At 47.2% G+C, this 20,150-nt stretch overlaps 1 protein-coding gene across 1 annotated transcript in view; it reads left to right on the top strand.

Moving 5' to 3' along the window:
• The window catches only part of SLC2A4RG (SLC2A4 regulator), a 42,957-nt gene extending 25,847 nt beyond the window's left edge, over window positions 1-17,110 (top strand). Inside the window, exons 3-9 of the mRNA XM_063147410.1 lie at window positions 530-639; window positions 3,364-3,602; window positions 5,861-5,961; window positions 8,619-8,910; window positions 9,589-9,717; window positions 9,991-10,115; window positions 11,398-17,110. Coding sequence (XP_063003480.1) covers window positions 530-639; window positions 3,364-3,602; window positions 5,861-5,961; window positions 8,619-8,910; window positions 9,589-9,717; window positions 9,991-10,115; window positions 11,398-11,509 — 1,108 coding nt within the window. The 3' untranslated portion in view covers window positions 11,510-17,110. The remainder of the gene's footprint in view (window positions 1-529; window positions 640-3,363; window positions 3,603-5,860; window positions 5,962-8,618; window positions 8,911-9,588; window positions 9,718-9,990; window positions 10,116-11,397) is intronic.
• The last annotated feature ends 3,040 nt before the right edge of the window (window positions 17,111-20,150 follow it).

Genomic DNA, 20,150 nt, shown 5'->3' with positions numbered 1-20,150 from the left:
GCTTAGAGCTTCAGCTATTGGGCAGTATAAAAATGCAATAAATAAATAAATTAGTGTGTCTCCCCTTAAACTTGTTTCCACCAGGCTAAACATACCCAGATTTTTCACCTGTTCCTCATAGGACCTGGTTTCCAGCCCCCTCATCTTCCTGGTCTCTCTTCTCTAGACGCCCTGCGGTAAACGTCCTTCTTAAAATGCGCCCAGAACTAAACACAATACTCCAGTTGCAGCCTGACCAGTGCAGGCTAGAGTTACTTCCTCTGACCTGGACGCGATGCTTCTGTTAGAGCAGCCGCGTTTTACTGCTGGCTCACGTTCAGCTTGCGGTCTACTAAGTCACCGAGTTCCTTTTCTCACGTACAGCTGCCAAACCAGGTCTCCCCCATCCTAGACTCATGCCTGATTATTATTATTATTATTATTATTTTCCTGCATTGAAACGTAATACTTTTGCATTTATCTCTGTTGCATTTCATCTTGTGAGTTTTGGATGAGTTTCAGGATGATAACGTCTTCTTTCTCCCCGCAGAAAACTGTCGGAGAAAGCGGGCATTGACGAGGTCATGGCAGCCGCGGTCCTCACCAGCCTGTCCACCAGCCCTGTGGTGCTTAACAACCCACCCAACGGTTTCAGCACAGGTATGGCGAAGGGCAGGGCCGGGGCAGTCTGGGCTTTGAGATGAGAGAGGCCTGTCGGCTGATAATGGCGCACCAGAGGATTCGGCAGCTGCTAAAGAAACTCCTGGGCAGCCACAGACCATCTAGGGCCCTGCACTCAAAAGAGACCTTACCTGGCAGCCTTTCTGACCCTTGCATCTGTGCTTGGAACGCTGTCAACCCAGTGTGCTCATGTACCTGATAGGAAATGCATGCTGCATTCCACATCCAGTCGGCTGCTGCTTGAAAGGCCACGGCCAGGTGTCATTTGATGGGGGGCTCTCGAAGAAGGGTCCCAGTCCCAGATGAAAACCTTGGGGTCCAGGGAGGTACCTGCTAGAAGAGGTGATCCCAAGCGATTCCAAGTTTTCTGAGTCCTCAAGCTGTCAAGGCCCTTTGAAGCCAAGACCCGCACTTTGACCAGCACGGCTTGGGACCACAATACTTGACAGAATGCCTCTTCCGACATGAACCTACCCATACACTACACTCAACATCTAAGGTCCTCCTCTGGGTGCCTACTCCAAAGGAAGCTTGGAGGATGGCAAAAAGGGAGAGGGCCTTTTCTGTGGTGGCCCCCCAATTATGGAACAATCTCCCTGATGAGCCTGCCTGGCGCCAACATTGTTATCTTTTCAGCGCCAGGTTAAGACTTTCCTTTTCTCCCAGGCATTTAACAGCACATGTTGAGTTTTAATCGACCCCAAAATGAACTTTGGCCTGGCTGAGTGTTTAACAATTGTTTTAAAAGTTAGCTGTTTTTATGTTTTTGTTTTAAATTTGGTATGTTGATTTTTAATGTTCAGTCTTTTCAAACTAATCTTTTTAATCTTTGTAAACCGCCCAGGGAGCTTCGGCTATGGGGCTGTATATAAATGTAATAAATAATAACAACAACAACAACAATAATACTGTTAGTCACATCAGTCAGTGGAATCACATCAAAAAACTATACCGAAAACCTTCAGAAACTGGGCCTTCCAAAATACATCCACGCCAACATCCAGAAAGCAGTCATACTTAAAACCTGTTTGATAGACAGGAAATTCCTGAATCAGTAAAAGGCAGCATGACTTGGCAATGCCCATCATGTCCATCTAGAAAAACTGCCATGAGCAAGAATTATTATTATTATTATTATTATTATTATTATTATTATTATTATTATTATCCAGGATGATCAGGGGTCTGGAAACAAAGCCCTATGAAGAGAGACTGAAAGAACTGGGCATGTTTAGCCTGGAGAAGAGAAGACTAAGGGGAGACATGAGAGCACTCTTCAAATACTTAAAAGGTTGTCACACAGAGGAGGGCCAGGATCTCTTCTCGATCCTCCCAGAGTGCAGGACACGGACTAATGGGCTCAAGTTAAAGGAAGCCAGATTCCAGCTGGACATCAGGAAAAACTTCCTGACTGTTAGAGCAGTGTGGCAATGGAAACAGTGACCTAGGGAGGTTGTGGGCTCTCCCACCCTAGAGGCCTTCAAGAGGCAGCTGGACAACCATCTGTCAGGGATGCTTTAGGGTGGATTCCTGCATTGAGCAGGGGGTTGGACTCGATGGCCTTGTAGGACCCTTCCAACTCTGCTATTATATGATTCTATTATTATTAATAATAATAATAATAACCACCCTAAGGAGGTTCGCCTGGCACCTACACTATATTCTTTCAGATGCCAGGTGAAGACCTTTTTATTCTCTCCGCATTTTAACAGTCTATAAATTAATATAAATTAATACATTCTATAAAATTGCTGTTTTAAATTTGTATTTCTGCACCGCTGCTGATTTTATCCTGGTCGTGCTTTTATATTGCATTTTATATCATGTTTTTATACTGTTTGTTTTATACTTTGAAGGGTTTTAATTTTTGTGAATCGCCCAGAGCGCTTCGGCTATTGGGTGGCATAAAAATGCAATAAATTAAATAAATTTGGGATCTTACTGGGAGCCAGTGGAGAAGGGAAAGCACTGGGTAGTATGCGTGAAACGTCCAGCCCCATGTACTCTGTAACAACCGCTTTCCAAGGTAGAGCCTTCTGCTGTGCATTGTGGCTGTCCGTCCATACAATTGCGCTGGCTTGTCGTTTGCCCTCTAAAGTCTTCATCCCACGTACCTGTTTCCCTCGAATTATCCCCTACACCGTAAAGCTGTCATCGTTGTTGTTGCTAGCTAAATCACACCCCGGGCGGCAGCACTCCTTAAGAACCTTTGCATACCAGGAAAAGGGTTTAAGGGGGGAAATGTAAAAAAAATCATTAAAAAAATCAACGGATGACCCAATCGGATTTAAATTTGGTATGCTTAAAGCCCTCCTTAATATCTATTCCTGCGCCAATTTTGAGGTCTTTATCTTTAAAACTTATGCAGATGTCAGCATTTGTTTAATTTGTACTTTAAACATCTCAAATCCTGCTCCTGCGCCCCCAGTGGCCGCTCGGAAAACAACAAAAGATTCGCTCCTAAAGAGGTAGCAAAATAGGTCGGTTCTTTTGGCTTTGAAGCACAATTAAAGCCGGATGCACGGGAGTGCTTCACGGTCAAAGCAGATTATAAGCTGGGAAACTTCGGAGTCCTTTGCGCACAATTCGCAGTGATTGCGCGGTATAACGCTGGTGTGATGAAGCTCAAGGTGAGCTGAGACGCGGTGAGTGCGTTTGTGTCGCCCGCTGAATGAGCTCTCTGGTGGTTCTCTCCCTTGGCAGAACCAGGCTGTGATGTGTGGAAGGAAGCTCCCCCCATGTCCTCCAGCTGCAGCAGCAGCAGCAACAACAGCGGTGACTGGAGCTGGGACCCCCCGAGCGACCTCTCCACCCCTTCCACGCCGTCGCCCCCGCTCTCCACGGACATCGCCACGAGCTTCCTTTCTTCCCTACAGTCAGAACTTGAGGAGACCGAAGCCACTCACTTCCTGTTTGGCGATCCCATCCCCAGGAAGAGGAAGGTGAGGGAGGACTCGATGGCCTTGTAGGCCCCTTCCAACTCTGCTATTCTATGTTTCTATGACACGGAACGGCCCACTGGAGCGTCTTCCCTTCCCGTGTTGCTTGGCTGTAGCTTTCCACGTTGCTGACTGAGGCGATAGGCAGGTTAGGACCTCTGGAAGGCAAATCCGGGCTTTCCCACTTCAGATTTCAGGCCAAGCTGCTCCTCCGGGCAAAGGAAGGAAATAAAGATTCTCTGCAAATGGAATGCGAGCATTTCAAGGACTGCAAAGCTAAATTAGAACCCTCCTCTTCGGCTTGGTTCTTTTCTGTTTGCGGCAGGGGTCCTGCGACGTCTGGCCCTCCGGAGGTTTGAGCTCCCAACTTCCGTCACCCCTTGCCGTTGACTATACTGCCTGGGGTTGACGGGACGGGTAGGCCAAAACATCTGGAGAGCCACAAGTTGCCCACCCCTGTTTTGCAGGGATGTTCCGTGAGCAGGGCAGCCAAAAAAGGTCTAGTGAGAACGAGGCTTAAATCTGTCTGTGCTATGCTGATCAGAGGCTGGAAGGTGTTGCTCAGTCACTCCCGGCGCATGGGCTCACATGCCCAGCCCAGGAGCTGCCTAAAACTGCGTCCACAGCAAAGCCCTGCTGGCCTAGTAGTCCTAGTAGTCCTGTATAAAACCCTGCTTTTATACAGCTGTAATCCCGCCCGTATCTGGCTCCTCCAATGGGAACCCATCAGGAGTTGGAACAAGGGCTTGCTTTTCCAGCTGCAATAACCCCTTGTGCATACACTAGTTGCTGGGGAACATGGTATGTGTGTGTGCTGTTGCACCGTATGCTGCTTGTGGGTCCCTGGTCCACAGCTGGTTGGCTGCTTTGTGAACAGAGGGCTGGATTGGATGGGCCCTTGGTCTGATCCAGCAGGGCGCTTCTGATGTTCTGATGGAGCATGTTCCTGAGTCCTTGAGCTTATGAGTCTCAGGCCATCAGAACTCAGTTGAGTCTGGTGGTGGAAGCAGCAGCTTGACTCTTAGGCCCTGTTCAGAAGACACCTTAAACCATGGCTTTAACCACGGTAGTTAAGCCAGAAAGCCAGGCCTTGTTCAGAAGACACCTTAAACCATGGCTTTAACTACTGTGGTTAAGCCAGAAATCCAGGCTGTGTTCAGAAGACACCTTAAACTATGGCTTTAACCACGGTAGTTAAGCCAGAAAGCCAAGCCATGTTCAGAAGACACCATAAACCATGGCTTTAACCACTGTGGTTAAGTCAGAAAGCCAGGCCCCGTTCAGAAGACACGTTAAACCATGGCTTTAACTACGGTGGTTAAGCCAGAAAGCCAGGCTGTGTTCAGAAGACACCTTAAACTATGGCTTTAACCACAGTGGTTAAGCCAGAAAGCCAGGCCATGTTCAGAAAACACCTTGAACCATGGCTTTAACCACGGTGGTTAAGCTAGAAAGCCAGGCCGTGTTCAGAAGACACCTTGAACCATGGCTTTAACCATGGTGAATAAAGCAAAAACGCTTATTCACTGTGGTTAAAGCCGTGGTTTAAGGTATCTTCCTAACACGGCCTAGCTTTCTGGCTTAACCACCTTGGTTAAAGCCATGGTTTAAGGTGTCTTCTGCTCCACCGGGGTGAGTGGAGGCAACCATACGTGTGTGAGAGCATCATTATCTTCTCCTTCCTCTCAAGAGGAAGCATACAAGGTTCTACAACACCCCAGCCTTGGTCTTCCCAGTCCTAGTCAGATCCTCAGCTGCTGTGGCATCCTGGCTCTGTGTAGCTGAGATCTTCTGGAACCCATCCCTGATAGTGTGTGGTTTTTTTTCTTGTTCCAAGAATTATTTAAACTTTTGAAATGATGTTAAAAAAATTAAAGGCAACTAGAAAAGAACACACGTAATAATATAAAAAGGCTACTAAAGAAATAAGGGAACTCACCGATCCCTTATCACCAATATGTTTGCCAGGTGATATGCCAAACAGACTGGGAAAAGGAAGGACGTTTTTCAGTTGCTAATTTATATAGTGCCTTCAGTAGACATGGTGCTTCAGTGTGATGGAAGCAAAGGGATGAGTCCCTGCTCCAAAGAGCTTACAGTCTAAATTTGGAAAGGATTTGTTGACGCCCTAAAAGTCTCTGATTTGGCAGCCGGCAGCCTTTCAGGCCATCCACACCAAGGATGGTTTTCTGGTCGCTGGGACAGGGTGGGAGCCTTGAATTGAACCATGATCCTTGAAGCTGTGCCATCTCCCGTTACAGAACTCCACCAAGGTGATGTTCAAGTGCTTGTGGAAGAACTGTGGGAAAGTGTTGAGCAGTTCCTCCGGGATGCAGAAGCACATCCGGACCATCCATCTGGGGTAGGTTGGTCTGGTGGCCGTTCGTGGCAGAACTTTATTCCATCGCAGGTATGGACAGGTTGGGTTTGCAGCGATGGCTGGAGAGGATCTATTGTCATATTTAAATACTAAAAACCCATTTTGACAAAGGGGAGGGGAGATGGGGAGGGGAAAGTGTGGGACGGCAGTCATACGCTTGGGTAGGCCAGCAGTGCAAGGTGTCAAGGCAACATCTTCAATGCAACTAGAGAACAAGGCCAGAGGCACTTCTCCGAAGGCCAGGAAAGAGGCACGGACAACTCCACCGTCAGAGACATCTTGATGAGCCTCTGTCTGAGGCCTTGGATGTAGTTTGGCCTCCATCATCCATAGCCTGGTAATCTTCAGGTTACATTACTGTAATGTGCTACATGTTGGGGGCCTCCTCTGCTTGGCCTCTGTTGCTCAGCCGTTCTCCAAATGGGTGCCCTCCAAATGTGTTGGAATGCAACTACGGGTGTGCTGGCTGAGGATTGTGGGAGTTGTAGTCCAACACGTCTGGAGGTTGGAGAAAATTCATGCAGACTATGGCTGCTAGGTTACCGAATGGGGGTCATGATTGTCTTACGCCTACGTTGTGCCAATTGCCCTGATTTCTAGGCCCAATGCTGTTCATGACCTCTTAAAGCCCCGTATGGCTGGGGGAAAGGGCATTTGAAGGGGCCGGGGGACCACCTGTCTCCTTATGTACCTACCTGTGCGTTCAGTGTAGCCAGGTGGCCACCAAAGAGAGGGCGTTCTCAGTGGTTACATATGCCCGTTGTGGAATTCACCTCCCATCAAAGTTTGCCTGGTGTTTTATCTTATTGGCCTTTTGGTGCCAGGCAGAGATCACTCTTCTTGCATATGCTAAGGGCGACTCTGTAATCACTGGCACCTCCAGTGAAAAGGAACCGAGTCTTCTCAGAGATGCTGCCAGTGAGACTAGGAGTAGGCCATGTGGTGCCTGTGGGCACTGGTGCACCCTTCAGACACCTTCCTTGGTGCCCACCCTGGTGCCCTTCCTCTCCCCGTTATTATTATTATTAATTATTATTTTAATTAACACACTTTCTTGATACCAGTTGGGATCACTTCAAAGCAGAGTGAGGTCCTCCAGCTGCTGCCATCTTCTTTTCCCAAGAATGCCTCTGGGCTGCATGGTGGAGCTCAGAGACATTCTTTGGGAATGAAGATGGTGGGTGGCCATAGCAGCCATTTTGTGGTGGTGCCCAGGACAGGTGATGAAATTGCCAAGTGTAATCCATGGGCCCAAAAAGGTGGTCTACCCTCTGGACGAGACCATGGGCAAGCGACATGGTGCCCACAAGTCCCAATGTGGCCCTGTACACCTTTCGTGGCACCCACCAAGGTCACTAGACAATATATAGTGTGTGTATATGTGTGTGTGTGTACGCACACACACATGTGCAAATCCAGTATATCACAATAGCGGGATCATTAAACTGTGAAGTTGGGCTTCTACAAGAACTATTAATCGTTAGGTTGAAATGTTTCTACCTTTAAAGGTGGCCTAAAAAGAATTATAAATAAAAATAGTATGATAGAAGAAAGGCAACGCTGGCTGCATCTCCCCACTTCTAATTTTCCTTCCCTCGTTTTCAATCTTTTATGCTTCCTTTCTCCCCTTCCCATTCTTTCTACCAGGGTGGATTTGATTTAAATCAATTTGAATTAAATCATGATTTAAAACACAATTTAAATCACTACTCAGAAAGACTTGATTTAATCATGTGACTTCCCCCCCCATTCCCAAAAGTATACTCTATTCATTGAATTTTTTGAAACTTAGCACTTAAGAGGTAAGGGGCTGTTTCTGTGTACATAGATTTGCAAAGGCACAATGGGATTGTGATCCCTGCAGACACAAATCCACAGTTTTGAGAACTGTAAAACCAAGTATCTGTGATAATATATTCTAGACAGAAAAATTGCCCAATAATCTTAGAGAAATCTCTGGAAGAGCATGACATTGTGAATGGATTAATGGAATTCATTTACCCCCAAATTTAAACATTGCATGAATATCCAGCCTCATGCGACATAATTAAAAACGAATCCTTATTTCATGATGAATAACCTTTGGACTATAATGTATCTTAAATAGAAAACTATCTTTAGATAGATTTTTTTCTCAAAAAGCATTTACTGTATTTCTTCGATTCTAAGATGCACTTTTCCCCCCATATAAACATCTCTAAAAACGGGGTGCGTCTTAGAATCGCGGGTGCATTTATTCTTTCTTAGAATCAAAGCTTTTTTTCTGTTGGTGGTACTGAAATTAGTGTGCGTCTTACAATCGATGGCGTCTTACAATCGAAGAAATGCCCAATTTAAATTTAAAAAATCCAATTTAAATAATAAAAAATCCAATTTAAATTTAAAAAACCCAATTTAAATAAAAAAATCCAATTTAAATAAAAAAATCCAATTTAATTTTTTAAAAAATCTGATTAATTTTTTTTAAAAATCATTGATTTTTATCCACCCTGCCTTCTCCCATAACCAGGATTGACCCAATGAGGCCCCCAACAGCTCGTTTGAACTTTCCATCCTGTGTGGAGGTTTTGTTTCATTCTTTTTGCCTTCCCCCTAGCCTAGCTTCTGCTGCTGCTAAGCCCTTTCTTTGCTTCCGCCAGACGGAAGGCTGACCTGGATCAGAGCGACGGGGAGGAAGATTTCTACTACACTGAGCTGGACGTCAACGTGGACTCCCTGACGGACGGCCTGTCCAGCCTGACCCCCGTCTCCCCCACCTCTTCTGTGCCCCCTGCCTTCCCCATCCTGGAGGAAGTCTTGCATACCCCACCAATTCCATTCAAGCCAGAGGTCTCCATGGTGTCTCATCTGAGCCAATCGACGCCCATGACCATCCTGAGCCAATCGGCACCCACCAGCCTGTGCCACATCCAAACTGACCACGCCTACCAGGTGGGTTCCCCTAGGCCTGAAGCCCTGCTGGTAGTTTAGTGGCTGGGCTGCAAATGACAGAGTAGCGCTTAGCAAATGAGGCTGTCAAAGGAATCATAGAATCATAGAATAGCAGAGTTGGAAGGGGCCTACAAGGCCATCGAGTCCAACCCCCTGCTCAATGCAGGAATCCACCCTAAAGCATCCCTGACAGAGGGTTGTCCAGCTGCCTCTTGAAGGCCTCTAGTGTGAAGAGCCCACAACCTCACCAGACAACTGATTCCATTGTCATACTGCTCTAACAGTCAGGAAGTTTTTCCTGATGTCCAGCCGGAATCTGGCTTCCTGTAACTTGAGCCCGTCATTCCGTGTCCTGCACTCTGAGAGGATCGGGAAGAGATCCTGGCCTTCCTCTGTGTGACAACCTTTCAAATATTTGAAGAGTGCTCTCATGTCTCCCCTCAATCTTCTCTTCTCCAGGCTAAACATGCCCAGTTCTTTCAGTCTCTCTTCATAGGGCTTTGTTTCCAGACCCCTGATCATCCTGGTTGCCCTCCAAGCTGGATCAGAGCTCCAAGCTGGATCAGAACTAGCAGCCTCTGTGTCTCCTTCTCTCACCCCGTCCCCCAAAAGACCACATCAACCCAAGGCAACCTGCGGACTTGTCTTTCAACTAAAAATCTTTTCTTTGGTTTCCAGGCGTCAGGTCCGGCCGGCGTGCTGGCGGACCTGACCGCTCCATCCACTGGAATGGAAATCAGCATATCTTGGCAGCAGCCGGCCCTTTTCCCACCGCCTCTTCCTCCAGTCCTTTTTAAAAGCCACGCGGTAAGATCCCTCGATCAGGAGGAGGCGTCGGGCTGGGCTGGCGAGAAAAACTGGTGTAAGCGCCGGGCACCAGGTCTTCTGCTTAAAAGTTGACGACTCTCGTTTGGGGAGAGCGGGGTGTCTCCTGATGGGGGGATGTTCACAATTCCATGTGGGTCTCGATAGCCCTGCTGCGGCTGTCCAGTAGCTGGGATTATAAAGCTGCCCCTCCGGTTTCTTAAGTGGCATCCAAACTCTCCCTCCATGCCTTGTGTTCTTCCTGCTTTCCTCCAGGGCTGCCTAACTCCTATCCGCCCCGCTGACGTGGGAGAGAAGCGTCCACAGGTCGCCCCCACACCCGTTGCCAAAGGACATCCATTAGTGCCCTCTTCCGTGCCAAAGCCTACGACAGGCACTAGGTGAGTTGGCCCATTAAGTCTTCCCTGTCGTTTGCTCCCTGGTCCTTCCTTGCAACCGGGGATGCCTGGGATTGAACCAGGGGCCTTCTGCATGCAGAGCTGGCGTCATCTCCCTGAGCTTTGGCGCCTCCCCTTGCAGACCGGCTATGCCATGAATCCTTGGGAAGCAGCTGCTGCTTGGCCCAATTGTGCATGTGGGGTCACTTCCCTTAAGAACATAAGAAGAATCCTGCTAGATCAGACCAAGGGTCCATCTTGTCCAGCACTCTGTTCACACAGTGGCCAACCAGCTGTTGACCAGGGACCCATTAGCAGGACATGGTGTAACAGCACCCTCCCACCTGTGTTCCTCAGCAACTGGTGTACACAGCCTTACTGACTCTGAAACTGGAGGTAGCCCATAGCATATTAGGACTAGTAGCCATGGATAGCCTTCTCCTCCAGGAATTGATCCAACTCCTAGAAACTTTGAATAGTAGAGTTGGAAGGGGCCTCTCAATGCAGGAATCTACCTTAAAGCATCCCTGACAGATGGTTGTCCAGCTGCCTCTTGAAGGCCTCTAGTGTGGGAGAGCCCACAACCTCCCTAGGTTCCATTGTCATACTGCTCTAACAGTCAGGAAGTTTTTGCTGATGTCCAGCTGGAATCTGGCTTCCTTTAACTTGAGCCCGTTATTCTGTGTCCTGCACTGCGCAAAGTCTTTTAGGTTGGTTTCTTAAAGATACAGCTTCCATGTTACAATCCTGTCCATAGAATCATAGAATAGCAGAGTTGGAAGGGGCCTACAAGACCATCGAGTCCAACCCCCTGCTCAATGCAGGAATTCACCTTAAAGCATCCCAGACAGATGGTTGTCCAGCTGCCTCTTGAAGGCCTCTAGTGTGGGAGAGCCCACAACCTCCCTAGGTCACTGGTTCCATTGTCGTTTTTCCTGATGTCCAGCCAGAATCTGGCTTCCTGTAACTTGAGCCCATTATTCCGTGTCCTGCACTCTGGGAGGCCTTTTTAAAGCCATCCAAACTGGTGGCCATCACCACATCCTGTGGTTGTGAATGCCATCGTTTAACTCTGCGTTGTGTGAAGAAGTATCTCCTTTTATCTGTCCTGAATCTCCCACCAATCAGCCTCGTGGGATGATGACCCCCCCCCATTGGGTTCTAGTATGAGGAGAGAGGGATCACACCTCGTCCACCTTCTCCACACCCTGCGTAGTTTTGTACACCCTACCTCAGCCTACATCCTTTCCACGCTGAACGCCCCCTCTGCTCCGCCTCTTTCTAGGAAGCCGCGCGGCGAAGCCAAGAAGTGCCGCAAGGTCTACGGGATGGAGAACCGCAGCATGTGGTGCACTGCCTGCCGTTGGAAGAAGGCTTGCCAGCGGTTTGTCGACTGAGCGGCACCGTCTTCCCCGCCGAGTTCCGGGACACTATCCGCCGCTCTCGATCCTCCTTGCGCATTTTGCACTTCCGTGCCTTTTCCAATCTGATCTCCCTCGCCGTCCGCCCCGATCCCCGGCAACAAGACCCCCCCCCTCCCAAGGTGGGGTGGGGGCTCCCGTCTGTGCCTTGGCTCAGGAAAAAGGAGCGTCCGGTGCGGACAGTGCTGTTGCTGGTGCTGGTGGCTTCCCAAGAAGACAGGCAGGAATCGTCGCGGCCCTCCTCCTCCAGCAGCGCCAACCCACATGGAGCCCCACTGAGGGCTTCTCCGCTCCCACGTTCAGAGCCTTTCTGGCTTCATTTGCATTATTATTTTTTTATACCTGCCACAAACCTTGTTGGGTGAACGGCAGCTTTATCCATGTCCGCACATGTGAAGATTGAGCCTTTTTCTCCCTACTCCCCTTTGGTTTCTTTATTTTCTTTCCTTTTTTTTTTTTAAAGAGGGAAATAAGCTATTTCGTTTCCTTCCCTTCCCTTCTGGGAGACCTACCTTCCCTCCCCTGCTACAGAGTGTCTTGCAGCCTTTAGGGCCTGGGACAAGGGAAAGCCAGCAGTGCCGTGTTTTCAAAAAATTCTGCATGAAGGATTTCGCTCTCAGATCCAAAGAGCCAAGTCAAGCTGAGCTAATGGCTGCTTTCTCTTGCTTTGAGTGGAAAACGGGGAGCACAGGCTAAAAGAGAACAGACTTTCATACCTGTTTTTTGTCTTTTCTGGGTGTTTCTTTTTAGTTTTGGTGTTTCCTGCTAATGATGAAACTGCCATGAGAAGGAAATGCCCCTTCCTCGGACCCTTTCCCTTCACCTATTTTCAGTTATTGGTTGCAATACGCTTCTCTGAAACAAAAAGTATTTTCTGTGCTTGTTTTTAAATCTGGATTTTGAAGGTGATGTGTCTCGTCTAAGACACAGATGTGATCTGGTGTCCACTGAACCTCGGAAGTCTTTGCTGTCCCTTCTTGTCCACGGGTTCCGGGTTCTTGCCTCCCGCCCCTTGCTTTCTTTCCTCCCCGCCGCCCCACCCCGGCCTCCACCCACGGTGCCTGGAGAAGAAGGCTGTTATAGGAAACTTTCAGACTTTGCAATCTGGCTTAAGAATGGTCCCATGGTGGAATGAATACCTTGATCTCTCGCGAGGAAGAAGCTCTGCACCGGAATGGCAGCCTGGTCTTTTTCTCACAAGCCGGAATGAATTTGCATTGCAAGTTACTCCGACCACACAAAGGAATACTTCAACTTCCATATGTGCGATCCCTGACTCGAATTTCACATGCTGGTGAAAATCAGGGGGACGGATCTGCCACTGGATCTGGGTGGCAAAACTGAAAGTGTAGTGATGGAACTTGGCTCTCCTACCTGGCAATTCAGGCTTAAATTTGAATTTTGAAATCAGGATATATATTTTTTAAACACATGCTTTTTTTTTTTTTTTTTTGAGTTGCTTGTTTTCCCAGTGGGGACACTTGCCAAATATGGAACACGCAGGTTTTTATTTAGCTCTGCTTTTCCATTGACTTCCTTTTACCTGTCTGAAATTATGTGGCTCGTTTTAGGAGGATTGCCATGTTGATGTTTCTTTTGAGGTGGGGGGAAAGAGTTCAATCCAGGGAGGACCGTGCTGTTCTGCACTTAAATGCGCCAGATGGTGGCAGCATGGAAGGTTGGAGCACCTCCTCTGAGCCCAAACACTGTGGCTTTAAGTCTGTCAAATGCACCTGTGTCATTCTTGCATAAAATGGTCCAAGGGCAAGTCCTGCAGAAGCCCCCCCGCCCCCCTGAAATGTCTGGGGCCTGCCCCTCATTCCATTGGGAAGGCTTGTGCAAGAGTACTTCGTACTGCAATTGTGCCCTAAACTTTTGATTTGGAGAAAATTATCCTGTAATTTTTCAAGTATTGCACATGTAAAAATTTATTGATATTCTAACCAAGATTTCTCCCATGTCCATAAATGTTTAGCTTATGGTCTAAACATAAGCTAAAAATCCCTCCCCCCCCCTTTTTTTAAAGTCATCTCTGTTTTCCGAACTATGCCTATTACGGCTTTCATTTTAGGTTTTGCCCATTTTAGCGTGTGCCGTGGTTATTCTTACGGCACACTGTCCCAAGATTTAGACGTTTCCGTAGCTAAAACAAGATCCCATGCTGAAAAGGCCCTTGTAATGTTTGGTGGATATTAATGGAAATCCATGTTCTGAAATGACCGTAACAGAAAAGAAAAGAAAAGTCTCTCGGGCACAGTCCACTGGCAGAGAACCCCACTGAAATGACGAGATGCATCCAGGTATATGACCACGCTCTTGGGCCACTGCTTGCTGTTTTAGGGACATTTGCACATGCAGTGTTTCCCAGGGACGGTGTCTCAGCGCCTAGGAAATGAGGATGGACAGCTTCCTGCTAGAGCGCCCCATTGGATCTTTGCACTATACCAAACTGCACAAGGATTTTTTAAAAAGAGTTTGTATTCTATTCGTGAAATCAACTAGTAGCAAATTTGGTATTTTCAAGGATGGCTTTCTCATGTGCACAACTTGGGTGGTGGGAGGGTGGGTGAGAGAGAGGAGAGGCAACCCTGTCTCCCCTCCCCGGCCCCACTGCTTTTTAACCTTTGCTGTGCGGTGTCCTGGCTGCAGTGGGGTGGACAAACTCCTGGGTCTGCCATGATTGTTAATGTTGGAAGATAATCACCCTTCCCCCCAAATTCCAAAGTGGCCTTCTAACGGCAAAGTCTGCAGTCCTGTGCACACTTACTTAGCAGTGTGTCCTATTGAATGCAGGGGGACTTACTTCTGAGTAAGCAGTAGGATTGCACTGCATGATGTGTGTGTGTGTGTGCGTGTGCGTGTTTGTTCAGGAAGTTATATAGAGATATATATACGTGTGTGTGTGTACACACACAGACACATACATATATATGTCAGCTTTTGAATTTGTAAGAAGTTCAGATTACTTTCCACCTGTACAAAACCTTGCAGCTCCTTCTTCCTCTGTGCCCCCAGGGAAGCAGGCTCACAATCAAATGTCCATTTATTTAGCTGTGCATAATCCCCATTGCACATGTTGGGGCTTACTTCTGAGTAAACGTGGATAGGATTGTGCGGTGAGGGCGTGATCCTAATTGTGTGTATTTGGAAATGGACGCCGTTGAAATTAAAGGGATGTAGTTTTGTTAAACGTGCTCAGAAGGCCGCAAGCACCAAAGCACACCTTCAGGACACTCGCATAAAACAGCTTCCCCTGGGCTGTACCATTTCCGACTACAAGTGCCTGTGCTTCCCTTATATAAACAACCGTAACCCCCTTGCTTCTCCAAAATTTAGCACGGCAAATTTGAGCGCATTCAAACGTAACAGAGCGATGCCCTTGCTTTTCACGGAGAAGATGTGATCACTGTTTAAGCCTACTGTTCCGAAGTCAACTGGCGTGCTGAGTATTAGGTCACTTTTATCCGGTGGATTTCTACAGCTCTCCCGCTGTAGTGAATGTTCAAGATTTGGTGAATCTTGACGGTGCCAAATACAGTTGGTGCACGTCTCAAGATATCTCTCCACTTTGAGGGTGCATGACAGATCAGTGAAGTTTGGGGATTGCGTTTAGGTAGTGACTGGTGCATCTCTTGAGTTTTGGACATCAGTGGGGTTATCAGCATTAACCAAGCTCAAGGCATTCTACCCATGAAGCAGAATGAAAAGGCAGAGTCTTGGTAGAGGTAGTAGAATGGATAAGTGTCACTTAAAACTGCAGATGGGGATATATTTTGGAATGCCTAAAAGGCTGAATGTAGAAAACTAGCACAGCAGGAAATAAAGCAAGGCTTAGCTCTTTCTCACTGAGCTGCTAAATCTCCCTTTCCACAGAGTCATTTCACATCTGGGTGTATTCAGAAGTGGTCTCTCCTCCATCCTAAAGCATACATTGTCCACTGTACCACTTTGTTTTTTGGTTGGGTTTATTTTCGCTGCATCTGTAAGCCAGGTCTAATTTTCATGGAGGACTGGTTTGGCTAAGATGGGAGCAGCCATAAATACCCACTGTTCTAACTCAAAGATTCTTGGCCCACCAGAATAATCTTTTATATCTGTTAAATAACCTGTGATGATTGGCACAGGTTATTTAACAGAGGTTGACTTCGCACACATGGGGATTGTTCCTCTCCTGGTGGGGTGAGGTGGGAGCAGTGCTTCAGCAAAAATCTGAATAGGTCTGAACTTTCCAAAGCTGACAAAAACGTTGCCTGTTTTTCTCCCCCTCTCAGGGCTGTTGAGCCATCAGTGTGAGAAAGTAAGTCCATATGGAATGTTCCAGCATGGAGAACTTGACCCATCTTTATTTTGTACGTTGACTTGAGTATCTATCACCCAGTTTGCTCTAGGTTGGTGCAATAAAAAGGGGTCATGTTGTCAACTGGGCACGTGTAGGCTCCATCATCCAGCATTGGAGGTTGGAATCTACCTGTTTGATCATGTGAATCTGCCTTGGCAGGGTCCTGGCTATACTTAATTGGAGTTTGCCTGGGTGGGCAATTCTATATTCCAAACCCTGGCCCAAAATTTCAGATCTGATTTTGCCCCCAAGTCCCAACCCTTCGTTGGAGGTAGTAAGGTGCTGTAGCTAAGCCGGCACCTCCTTTTGTAGTCCAGGCACCTGGTTTTAGAACGCATGTAGATCAACATCATATGTATCTTTTCCACGCCTTGATGACAACTTTCTAGGCTACCAAGCCCAGATCCGTCCCAGAGTCAACCATTTTAAGAAGAAGAAAAAATACTCTCATCTCATGAACACAGAACTTTTGGGAAAGATGGCTATAAAAATAGCAAGTAGCTACCTAAAACATTCCTTAGTGCCGCCAAAGCAAAATAAGTAGGGGTGGTTTTTTGGGGGTGGGGGGAAGGTGTTCTTTTTTTTGTTTTTGTTTTTTTTGTGGATGAACCAGGAGAAAGGGAAGAAACCAAACCAAAAACTTTTTTTTTGTTCATTTGCCACAGTTGGAAAGATATTTATGCACACTGTGGGGTGAGCCAGACAAGTGAGTCTGGCTGTGTGTCACAAATTAGGTGGGTCCCAACCAATTATTCTCCTTCCCCCACTTTGCTACCATCTTTTTTTTTTTTTTTAAACCCCCTCTTCTTCCAGGGTGTTACAAGTTTGGAGAGGACGCTTCTTGTCCTGACTGTGTGTTTGTGTGCCTGTGTGTGTGCTGTGCTCAGGTGACCTCCTTTTTGTATCGGAGGAAGCGTGCCAATCAATTTGAGAGGCTTTATCAGATATTTCAAAAAATAATAATTTTTTTTTCCAAAAAAAAAAAAAAATGTGTCTTGGTTTTTTGGGAATTAAAGTGGGAGAAACTGGTTGTTTTCACACAGGAACGAAGCTCTTCTATGCAGATCTTTTGCAAAAGGTTTGCTTTTGATACAGCAAAGTCGTCTTTGGTTTAACAGTAGCAGGGTTGACAAAATCTCGGTAAATATTAAGCTGAAAAGAAGAAAATCATTCAGATCAGTTCTAAAACTGGGATGTCTTTTACTCCATTTTTAAGTAAAATAGTGTGGATTATACAATACATGTATTTTGTTAGTTTATTGCTAGGCTTTAAGACTGTGAAGACAGAATTCAGGAAAGTATGAGCTTCATCACACCTCCTCCCCTCTCTGCTTTGAGTCCACGGTTTCCCCCTCTGTTTCCTTAGTGAGTCTAGCGCTGGGCACTTTCACATCTGTGCGTTGTTACGCTATTTCAGCTCATGTATCTTTTTGCCTGTATCGCTACTGTGCTGGTGAAATCTCCCACCCTGCCCCCTACATTCTCCCTGCAGTTAATTCTTTATATTTTTAGTTTCTGCGCAAATACAATAATACGGCAGAATGAAACTGCGCAATTACGGCCAAACAATGCACTATGCTTTCCCCTAAAATCGTATTAAACAATGTAAGTGAAAAGAAAGGATTGCAATTAGTTTTGGGAGAAGTTTGTGGTCAATGTTGGCATGGTCAGGAACTATAGTAAGGGAGGCAGTGGTGGTGAAAATGTATACAAAAGGAACCCAGAAGGCGACCACCTCTAGGAAACCGAGACATGCCTACTCAGAAGTAAGAACTATAGAGTTGAATGGGACTGAGTCGAGGTGTGGGCGGCGGCGGCCTCACTTTCTCCGTGGGGTGTTTGGGTGCCCTCCCTCCCTGTTCACGGTTGAGTGGACAACCATCCCGCCCTCTTTATCAGCGAGATAACCCTTCGACACACATAACCCCCCCCCCCAAATGGGATGGTTCCATATAGTGTAAGGACAGCAATACCTTACACTGGGACAGAGGAGTGGCTTTATTGCACACAGAGGGGGGAAAACCAGACTTTCCCTGCTCTAAACTAAGACAGAAAAGGAAGAGGGAAGAGGCGAGAGATGAGTGCAGGTCAGGGACGACAGACCTGTGAGTACTGCACTGCAAGAACACATACCAAGCATGGTGAGAGCGTGATAAAACGCTGGTGTGATGGAGCTCTGTGTGGCTGATGCCGAGGCTAGCAGAAGCAAAATACTGCAGAACAAACACTGAAAAGTTTTGCTTGCCTTGCATAATCCACACATCGCAGACTGACATTTTGGTGAAAGTGGAGCTCCCCCTAGTGACAAGGACTATAATGTGCACCTAAAAGCACCGCGTGGTTAAGGTGCTACCTACAGAGATGATCTACACCTGTGTCTGAGCTGCATCACTTCGGACTGCAGGTGAGGCTGACCTGATAGAATGCTCCATATATATATTTTCTTTAAAAATCTGTCACTCCCCACAGAAAGCAAGCACTTCAAGCAGAAAACTGCTCTCCTACCTCACATTATCCTACCTTATCCACGTGCAGGAGTTTGAATTTTTATGTTGTAATTAGGTGAGTCCCCATCTGCATTCTGTAATAGTGCAGCCCAGGCATTTTTCACTGCAGCAATATATAGGCCTGCAGTTGCCCCATTTAAAAGTTGGGCTTAGGTGTTACTGAAAGCCAGGGTTTTGAAACCAGGCTCTCTGGTTCCCCCCAGTGGCCCAACCCCTCCACCAATTATTCTGTGTGTCCCTGGTTTTTGTGTAGTTTTTCCTCAACCTAAGCTGAAAAGCCTCTCCTCGGGCTTAGTGCTTGGCAGGAAGCGCTTTGAGCTCAAATATGCTGTTATTTTGGCCTCACTGCTTTTGCCTTGCCTGCTGGAATGCAGCCCCTGAGAAAGAATCCAACACTGAATTTGGCCCTTGGGCTGAAAGGTTTGACACCTCTGCTTCAAAGCCTAGGCCATGAAAACAACACTGTGGATTGTCCTTTCTACAAGTGGGGGAGGGGGATTATTACATAAAAAGGACACAAAATTCCCCAAATATTTATGATATATTCCTAGTAAGATAGCATCAAAAAACTTTCACCGTTGCAGCTAACCCAGGCTGCATTTTGAGCGTCATCAGAAGGGGGAGGATTGAGTTTCCCTACTGTCGCTTTTTGCCCCACTCCTGTCCCACAACACTTACCCTTTCTTCACGCGTGGAATGAAAGAGGAAGCAGCAATGACCACGTGGCCCTTTTTATCTCGCTGCTTTTCCTGCACTCAGGAAATGGCACGTTTTGCTTCAAGCCCCAAAAGTCGGATTTTCTGGGTCTTTTTTGTCACAGCAAACAGCGGGAGATGTATGGGAGATGGATGTCGTTGTCAAAAGGACCCGTGAACATCCGTTAAGTGGCCAGTGACAAGCATGCTATAAAATGCTCGTCTGATGACGTTCTTCGAGTTTTTCCAAGGAGACCGCCCCCTAGGATGGACTACAACAATATGAGGAGGGCTGATCATACAGGTTTCCCTACCTATGAGCAGCCTTCAGGCAGAACATCAGTATCTGCATATTTTCAGGGCTGGTTAACCACATGCATCACTTTGCTCTTTAATCTGAACATTGGACAAGGAGAAAAATAGAGACCGCAACTCTCAAGGACCATAAGGTGGTGCATCGTAGACACCAGATGACCGCCTTGGGGAGAAGGTCGCTATTGTCTTTTCCAATAATATAGTTGTCAAGGATCCACCAGGAGAAGAGTTAAGATACTGATGTGAACGCTAGCTGGGTCCATAGTGTTGTGGCCTTTTCCTGCAGATTGCCCCAGGTTCCATCACTGGACCACAGGTGACACAGAAGGCCTCTTCGTGGGACCCTGGCATGTGCGGACGCTACAGGGCTAGGTGGACAAATAATGTGCCCAAGCATCACAGAAGCTTCCTGCGTTCTTATTTATATGCTGGACATCGCAATCCTGTGGAAAGGTGGTGACAATCCATGGCAGAGGAACGGCCACGTACGATGCCCTGCAAGTTCAGGGGGACGGGGAGGCTTTTGACCTCTTTTATTCTTTTCTAAAAATCCTCTGATAGCAGAGGAAATAAATATGCCAGCTCTGGGCGAGGGTGGAGTTGGTGAACAGGGAAGTGGAAGCATGGGTGCAGCGATTTGCCAGACATGCGCCCCCTCTGCCCTTATTGCCAAGGGGGTGGGGTGCAGCCATGGTGCCAGAGTTTCCAACAGCCAGTCAAGGGAGGGCTTTCACAGCCTTCCAAAAGTGGGAAGTCCCCTC

This window comes from Elgaria multicarinata, chromosome 1, assembly GCF_023053635.1.
Source record: "Elgaria multicarinata webbii isolate HBS135686 ecotype San Diego chromosome 1, rElgMul1.1.pri, whole genome shotgun sequence".
NCBI classification, from domain to species: domain Eukaryota; kingdom Metazoa; phylum Chordata; class Lepidosauria; order Squamata; family Anguidae; genus Elgaria; species Elgaria multicarinata.
Note: the sequence above shows the minus strand (reverse complement) of the source record. Positions and strands in the feature narration are given on the sequence as shown.